This window comes from Geotrypetes seraphini, chromosome 6 (assembly GCF_902459505.1).
Source record: "Geotrypetes seraphini chromosome 6, aGeoSer1.1, whole genome shotgun sequence".
NCBI classification, from domain to species: Eukaryota; Metazoa; Chordata; class Amphibia; order Gymnophiona; family Dermophiidae; genus Geotrypetes; species Geotrypetes seraphini.
The window spans coordinates 117,049,088-117,057,981 of NC_047089.1; the positions used below are offsets into that span (position 1 = coordinate 117,049,088).

The 8,894-nt window shown below is 49.0% G+C and overlaps 1 protein-coding gene across 2 annotated transcripts; it reads right to left on the bottom strand.

The window, feature by feature from the left end:
- Positions 1-1,265: 1,265 nt before the first annotated feature.
- On the bottom strand, positions 1,266-6,182 carry LOC117362103 (predicted GPI-anchored protein 58). Of its 2 annotated transcripts, XM_033947921.1 has the most exons (7): positions 6,137-6,180; positions 3,171-3,230; positions 2,994-3,053; positions 2,824-2,883; positions 2,405-2,464; positions 2,157-2,216; positions 1,266-1,606 (listed from the first exon to the last, which is right to left on the bottom strand). In XM_033947921.1, the coding sequence occupies exons 1-7, from the start codon at positions 6,156-6,158 to the stop codon at positions 1,374-1,376; spliced, it is 555 nt and encodes a 184-aa protein (XP_033803812.1). In that variant the 5' UTR covers positions 6,159-6,180; the 3' UTR covers positions 1,266-1,373. The 2 variants fall into 2 exon arrangements, with proteins under 2 accessions (XP_033803812.1, XP_033803813.1); XM_033947922.1 differs by lacking the exon at positions 3,171-3,230 and having other exon boundaries at positions 6,137-6,182.
- Between the last annotated feature and the right edge of the window lie 2,712 nt (positions 6,183-8,894).

The following is an 8,894-nucleotide window of genomic DNA, read 5'->3' on the forward strand; positions in this document are numbered from 1 at the left end:
CCAAATGCAAGTAAAGGCCTGACTGTCTCAATCTGTCCTCTGTTCTCTGGATCTCAACCCTTTGGCTCAGATCAAAATATGTAGGGGTTGCTATTTGCCCGCAGTAGCTGGTGTTTTGCAAACTAGTGGGAATGCTCACATGGTGCACATTCATTCCCCTAAAGAGCTGATGGCTGCAATGTTATTTTGTGTGGTCTCTCATTTGTGAAGGTTGACAATTCCCCTCCACCATCTTACCTAAAATCAAAGCTCAAACATTGTATGTACGTTACTGAGCAATGGAGCACAATACTAGCTTTGCAAAGACATATTTCACCTTATGAAGCAATGGAATCCTTTGGAATGTGTGGGGGCACACCATCAACACCTCTGACACTCATACAAATCTTCGTAGTGTCTGACGTGTTAACACTGTGCCAGCTGGAAATAATCCTTATGGCGCTTTTTCAGGAGTAGACTCAAACTGTGTCGTAGTCTTGCACACATGCTGGGAAAACATTCCCACTGGGGGGAAGGTCTATCATGCCTTCGTTTTAGAAGTTTGCTAGGAATGGGGAGAGGGAGGAAGACAAGTACTGAAGGGTACAATTTGTTCATCATCTTACTAACAATGAACATCAGAACACATCACCAAATTCTGGGGGAGGCATGTTAGACCCCCCCCCCAGGTAGATCCTGAGGCACAATGCAAGAGTTGACTCTCAAGGTTTCGGATCTCAAGACCCTTTCTGAACTATTGCATTATCACAAGTACCCAAACCCAGGAAGTGGATGACTGCCATTCTACCAATTGTGGGTCAGATGAACTCCAGAAGTGTATTTCCTTGTACTTTTGGAAGGAAGTCACCCAAGGGAGGGGGGAGAACCGCAGTAGCAGTGCTATGTAAAGTCATCGCACTGGGCACACTTCTTGACTCCAGCCAGACGGGTAAGGCAGTTAGAGTTAAGCTCATGTTCACCGTTGTCAGAATCCAATGCAATAGGATGCAAAAGCTTTTTGCAGGGGGGCTAAGGGTCAATACGTGATGCACACACACTCAAGTGCCTACCTAGCACTTTGAAAAGAATCACAAAATGACTACAGCAAAGAAACAGTATATAGTACAATAAAGAAATATTTTATTTATTTACAATGTGTGTCCCTCCCCCCTCCACCCAACACAAACGACACCCTAATGGCCATGTCGGGGCACTTTTAGCGGTCTCCCCCAACCCCTTGAACGCCCCCATCCCCGGCCCCCCTGATTAGGGGCTGGCTGTTCCCTGGCCTCTGCTAGCTGCAGAATTGCTGCAGTGAGCCCCCTGCCTCACTCCCTCCATCCCAGCTCTCATTCCTTCCATTATTCCCTCCATCCCAGCTCTCACGTCCTGCCTCATCCAGGCCAGCTCCTGTACCCTTGCCTGCCCACATGCCTCCATCCTCTCAAAGTGGAGAGTCTGGAGGGCATGCAGGCATTGGAGCTCCCCCAGAGCAGCCACACAGGCTGCTGCGGTGGTGGTGGTGGTGATGGTGGGGAAGAGGGTGGTGGGAGCTGGTGACATTCCACTTCCTGCTCCATCTCCTCACTGCTAGAGGAGGGGAAGGCCAGACCTGTCCAAGGAGTTCCTAGAAACAGATAAGAAACAAAACACACAGTCAGATTGTTCCTCCCTCAAGGTCAGTTTCCCCCTGCCTTGCAGAAACCTGTCTTCCCCTCACTGACTGTCACTTCTCGCCGATTCTACGCCTCCTGCTGACGTCTGTTCCCCCCCAAATCATCCCATCTTGCATCTATGCCAGGCCCTCTCTTTCCTGGGCTACAGGCCTGGCTGCATGGCAGGAAGGTGGTGTCCTGGCTGGGTGAGGCGCTGCCTACAGAGACAGGAGGACATGGAGAGACAGAGGGTCAGATCCTCCCTACTCTCTGCTAGGGCAAGAGAGAAAACCGTTCTGGTCCCGCCCTCATCTGCCCCCCCTCTTACCTGGCCTTGAGGCCTGGCCTAATGGCAGGGAGGAGGTTTGTTGGATGGGCGAGGCGGGGCCTGCAGAGACAGAGTCACATCATCTCTTTCAAGGTCAATCTCTACCCCCCTCTCCCTCTCCATCAACTCTGCTAGGCCAAGAGAGAAAACCGTTGTGGTTCCATCCTCTCACAACCTCATCTACCCCCTCTTACCTGCCCTGGAGGCTGGGCTGTCTGCATCTGTGGAGGGGGCGTGGCTGGGTGAGGCAGGACCTACAGAGACAGGAAGACATGCAGAGACAGAGAGTCAGATTCTTTCCCCCCTCAAAGTCTGCCCCCCCCCCGCCTTGCCTCGTTGAAACCTCTAATCCCCCTGCTGCCACGTCTCCTGCCCTGCTGACGTCTGTCCCCCCCCCTTCACCCTCATCCCATTGCACCATCTAGGCCCTGCCCCCTCTTACCTGCCCTGGAGGCTGGGATGTCTTGAGCAGAGGCACGGGGCTGGCTGGGCGAGGCAGGGCCTGCAGAGACATGCAGAGACAGAGTCACATCATCTCCTCCTTCAGGGTTAGTCCCCCCCCACACTTCCCCTCACTATCACATCTTCTAGGCCAGGAGTAGGCAATAGGGGGGGTGTTCTCGAGAGGCACAGCCAGGTCAGGTTGTGTGGATATCCACAATGTATATGTATGAGATGCATTGCCATGCTCTGCCTCCTTGAGATGCACGTCTATCTCATGCATATTCATTGTGCATATCCACACAACCTGACCTGGCTGTGCTTCTCGAGGACACCCCTACCCCTGGCCTAGCCTAATCCACACCTCCTGCCCTGCCGACGTCTGTCCCCCCCCACCATCTAGACCCTGCCCTTTCTTACTTGGCCTAGAGGCTGGGCTGGCTATGGCTGAGGAGGGGTCGTGGCTGGCTGGGGCGGTTCCTACAAAGACAGAAATTGCAAAAGCACAGAGAATCAGATTGTCTCCCTCAATGTTACACTCCCCACCCTCTCTCCCAAGCTCCTCCCATCTATAACATGCACTCTCTTACCTGCAGGACTGGATGGTCTGGCTAGCGCACAGGAGGGGGCCTGAGTGTCAGAGCTGGGTCCTAGAAAGACAGGAAATCCAAAACATCATGTCAGCTTGCCTCCTCCTTCACTGTTAGCCCTCTCTCAAGCCAGGCACTTCACTGTTAGCCCCCCCTCTATGCCAGACACTATCTTACCTGTGGTAGCAGCTCCACCTGATGAAAAGGAAGAAGAGGCCTGGCTGCCAGAGCTGGGTCCTAGAAAGAAACTAAAGCCTAAATATCTACACAGTTCATGTCCTCCAATGTTATCCTCATTCACTTAGTACTGTGTTTCCACCCCTCCACCCCTGCATTCCACCACCCTGAATAGGCCTATTAACCTCATTATCTGCATCTACCGTTCTACAGCAGCGACTTTCAAGTAGGCCCTGATATGGTACCCATCCCCCCTCCCACTCCTGAGTGAGAGGTGAGGACATGGCATATGGCATGGCATATGGCATATGGCATGACTGTTCTTACAAGTTGTATGATATATATATAGACCCCCCTCTCCGTGCTGCAGGTTATTGGTGTTTGTGTCTATGTGAGTCACATTATAATAAACACAGCCCTCTACATATATGCTTATAAACAGCACAGCTACACCCTCAGACAGAATATGATGGGTCTTAGGTTTTGCATGGAGGGGAGTGGCAGCAGAAATACCACCATTGACACACCTGGGTTAAACTTGCATCTGCCCTCTTGACTTCCATAGATTGCAAGGGACGTAGAGGGTGAAGCTGTGGTGTTTGTAAGCATATATGTTGAGCACATGTAACACTTTCCATAGAGCTCTTCCTGCTAATGAGCTGTTCCACATGCTGCCTGTGAAATACTGGAAAGAATGCTCATACTTACCTGCACCTTCTGAAGCGGTGTCATACTCACTTCCGAGGCCCAGTAGGTAGACAGGCCCCAGCCTGGCCGCCAACTCTTCCTCCTTTGAGCTTAACGCCACCTCTGATGGGGGTCCCCCCGTGGCAGTTGCATGCTGCCGTATGACCCTGGACTTCTGTCTCACCTGGGCCTTGATGTCACGAAAACGGTGTTTAATTTGTTCCATACTGCGGGCTGTCAAGGCAACGCCATTGACAGCCCGCAGTATGCTGGCCCAGATGAGACTTTTGGCTGCCGAGGAGTTACGGCGGCTAGCCTCCCCAAATAAATGATCATATTTGTCCAGGACCTTACGGAGCAGCAGATGGTTCTCCTCCTCGGAGAATCGGACTGCCCTCAGCCGTTCTGCCTATCCTTCCTCAGCCTGGCTTCCCCCATGTCCTCTACCCTTGCCTGTCATCTCGCTAACCTACCCAGCCACGGTTTGACAGCTCTATCTGACAGCACCCATATTGACTTACAGTGAGATGTTTGTTGTCACCCACATGTTCTATGATAGACCTCACTCCTAAGATTTAGTAAGGAATATGGGTACATGTGTGCTTTCATGAGGCATCACTAAAAAGGGGCTAACATGCTGTATTATCAGCAAATCGCACGTGCTATCCCAGATTTACCACGCGTTGTATCGATGCACGCTGATGATATATTCGTACGACATAGGCGCCAGTGCCACCAGCGCCAGTATATATGAGACCTCACATCTACCCTTCTTTTATTCAAGATAGGCTGGGCATGCTGCTGGTTGGCGTACAAGTAAGGTTGCAGGATATGTGTGTTGTTCTCTCAACTTAAACGATATGGTGTGCACTGTACTAAAATGTATTTTCTCCCATGCAGGGGTTTTATATTTTTTGGGGTCAACCAAACCTATTTGACACAATGTAATAATGTACTTTGTATTGTCTGCCTTGAGGATGTTCATTATAGTGAACAGAAATGTGGTGTGCTTATGTAGACTTATGGTATACAGGTTGAGTTCAGCGGCTTGAATTGTGTGTTAATGTCTTTTTGGTTGTTTCACAGATAATATGGCACCACTCTGAGGTTCCCTGCCCCCACCTCACATAATAAGTAGAATGGAGCTACACAGATGTGGAGATGAGCTCCTTAATTTAAGAAACTTTCATGAAAGCTTTGTTAAGGAACCAGTTTGAATGAGTAATTAGTGGTTAGTAATGTATGTAGAAAGTAATATCTTAAATGCTCTGCCTGAAATCATGGCTTCTGTATAAGTTCAAACACACAATGTGCATTATGATATAGACTGTTGTGTTTGCTTTATCAACTAATGGAAGGATATATCATGTGTTTGAAAAGGTACAGACACCTATGCAACAGGTATGTTATTAGAAGATGTGACAGCACACCTGATACTGGAGGCTGAATGGAGAAGCTATGGACATCTCTGGGAGTAAGGTCATTAACTACACGAGGAAGGCTATGAGTTAGATGAACTGGTTTTGACAGAACATAGAGTAGCTGCGGGATTGGTGGTACAGGGAGAGGGATTTTAAAAGGGCTGCCCTATAGAATAGGTGGAGAGCTTTATCTTATATGAGCGGGGGGGGGAGTAAAGGTCGGCTTAAAATACTGATGACTTTTTGTAGTTGAGCCCAATTAGAGGGAGCTGAGGCCCTAATTAGAGGGAGACGTTGCCTATATATGCACACCAGATAACTAACTCTGTATTACCTTCCACCTATATAGGTAGTGAGGTGTGTTAGACCAGTGTTCTTCAACCTTTTTACACCCGTGGACCGGCAGAAATAAAATAATTATTTTATGGACCGGCAAACTACTAAGACCGAAATAAAAAAAACACATTTTCGCCCTGTCTCCGCAAGCTCGGTCCCCACAAACCATCTGATCCCATCTGCACAAGCCTCAGTTATGATTTTATATTGAACGTATTTTATTAAAGTATAAAAAGAAACAATATTCTGTACAATTGTCATTTTATAAATATAAATATTCAGAACAAGGACCAACAAAACCCCTGTCTCCCCTCCCCTTCACATATATCCCCTCTACTATCAAGAAAACTGAACAAGCCAAATTATTACAGAATGCTACACAGAAATATCATGCTAACAGAATACTGTCCATAATAGGAATAGTGTTAGGCTTTGCAGTCTCCAGTTATGTCTCTAGCGGATATATATTTCAAATCTGATATATTGTAATGACAAAATAGAAATAAAATTATTTTTTTCTACCTTTTGTGGTCTCTGCTTTCATCTTCTTTCCACTCTTCCTTCCAGCGTCTGCCCGTTCCATCCACTGTCTGGCCTCTCCCCCTTCCATATGTATCTGACTTCTTTTTATGCCCCTCTCCCCTTTCCATCCAGCCTGTGCCTCCTCTCTCCTTTTTACATCATTCATTCCAGCTTCACTGCTTTCTTCATTTTTATCTCTCCTACACCAGATCTAGCATCTTTATCCCTCTCTCATTTCTCTGCTGATCCCCTTTCCAGCATCAATCTCTCTCTACTTTCTCATTCCTGTCTCTCCCCTTTCCCTCCTCTAATCTCCCTGCCAGCTGTTTCCTTCCTTTTTTCCTTCTCCCTTCCCTCCTCCCCCTTATCCAACAGCAGCTCTCTTCCCATCCCTTTCCCTCTTCCCCTCTCTTTCTACCTCCCTCCAGGTGCAGTAGCAGCTCCCCCTTTATCCATCAGCTTCCCAGCCTCCAACAGTGGCTTCCTTCCAGCAGTTCTCAGTACTTGCCTGCAGCAGTGATTTCCTTAGGCAGCCTTGGGTCCGTTGCCGCCTCTAAGGAAAGGGGAAGTTGCCAAAGTGAATCACTGCCCTGGTAAGTACAGAGCTGCTAGGAGAGGAGACAGCCACTGTTGAAGCCTCCCCATGATCTTACTCCTGCTGTGCCCTGCACTTTCACGACCCCCCCCCCCCCCAAGCCGGCAAAAACAGCTTTGCACCGCAGGCCCTGTCGCCCAAGACGAGCCGGAGGCCCCTACCCGCCGCATCCTGCACGTGGGCAGACTCTCAGCACAGACGCTGCTGATGGCCCCAATCAACACGCTGACCATCTCCTCTCTGCCTGCACTTTCCCCGAGGCCCTCTTCGGCGACTTGGCAGGGGCAGCGATCAAGACAGGCTGCCAACGTCGGGACCTTCCCTCTCCTGAGTCCCGCCTATTTTGTTTCAACTTCCTGTTTCCGCATAGGCGAGACTCACAGAGGGAATGACCGACGTCGGCAGCCTGTCTTGATCGCCCGAGGTTGGGAGGAACAGAAGATTTCCGCGAACACCACCGGGGCAGGAAATTTAACGGCGTCCATCTCGCCGGCCCTGTGTGGACTGGCAGGAATTTTCTGCGGACCGGCATCGGTCCACGGACCGGCGGTTGAAGAACTGTGTTTAAGACTTTGAAACCATAAAAGTGTGCTTTAAAAGGGATGTTTATGCTACTCTTTTCTGTAGGACCAGCGCCTGGTTGTTGCGGACCATAAACTGCAATGACTTTGGATTGTTTCCTCATATGAAAAACTGTTCTTGCAGCCTAGTTGGTCTCTTTGTACAAATAAAAACACCTAACAAACCACAACTTGTGTGCTTTACATTTAATAGAGTTAGATGCAAGGCATGTGTACCTTTAGCCCTAGGTTTGGGGGGTGGGGGGAGGAGGAGGCCTGCTAGGTAGATGATAGGCTGTCCTGGTAGAGGTGACCTATAGCAAAGTGCAACATGTGTTAGGAAGATTATTTAATTGACATGGTCTTAAACAGTAAAAAAAAAAAAGGTGTTGGACACAGCTGAGCTTGTAGTGAGGTCAGGTGGTTACCTTGGCAAGTGCAATAATATGAAACTTGGACATTATGTAGCTTGGACATTATGTAGCCTACCTCTTCTCTCCCCCCCCCCCTCCAATCAGGATCACACAGTATTTAGGGGTAGGTGTGGTGATATAGTCCAGATATTTTACCTATAACTGTATCCTGTAGGCACACATTTCCACACACAAAGGAAAGGTTCCCCCCAACTCAGTCTAGGTCAGGGATTTTAAAAGGGCTGCCAGCTAGAGGTGTCACAATCTCTGGGACAAGAAATAAAGTGTGGTACATTTTGCCAAGAGATTGGAAAGGATACTAATGTGACAACAACCTTGGGCTAATGTGGAAGTAGGAAGGTCAATCTATATATCATAGGAGGTGGGAGATCAGACCCTCCCGGTTAGCCAGCTGGGCCCTGGGCATGGGAATAAGGACTGTACAACACCATGACTGCCATTCCTCCCCGGTTCCTATACCTATTCAGCATTGGCCCTACCCTATACAGTTTATTAGGACTACACACCTGCCTTAGGTCAACCCCCCAAAAACATGTGTTCCATATACACTGGCTATGAACTGCCCTCCCAGCCTCATAATGCTAGAATAATCATTCATAGACTTCTCCTCTACACATATCTCCTACTCTCTTAGCCCCCTTTATGCAGACTGCTTCACGGTGCCTAACCATCTGAGGCTTGCTATATATGTCTCTGGCTCCCCCCTGCCCTCCCAGGACATGACATGGTTTCAAAATACATCTGGCCAGCCTGTCTCTCAACTCCCCTCTAATGTTGGTTACAGTGCTGGGATGGGGGGGTGTATGTGGTTATGTCTCTTCTCCCTGCCCCCCTCTCATGTGTGGCTGGACACAGTATCTGCTGTGAGTTTGGAATTGCCTCCTACAATCAGAAGCTGAGGTTCATTGATCCCACTGGGGGTGCATATATCCTGCTGAGGCTTCTGCCTGGGAAGTCCCTCCCCTTGTTTGAACCCCCCTATTGTGCCTTTCTGCCTGCAAAGGGTTTTAGGTTGAGTAGTCCATTTATGAAAGGAATTGTAGGAAAAGTGAAGAGAGAGGCTTGTTTTTATCTACAGTGTTTCCCTTTCTGTGACCAGCCTGGTATTAGAATTTGTGGGCCTGGTTGAAAGCAGTGGCATGGCCTTCCCTGTCACAATACACTGGTAT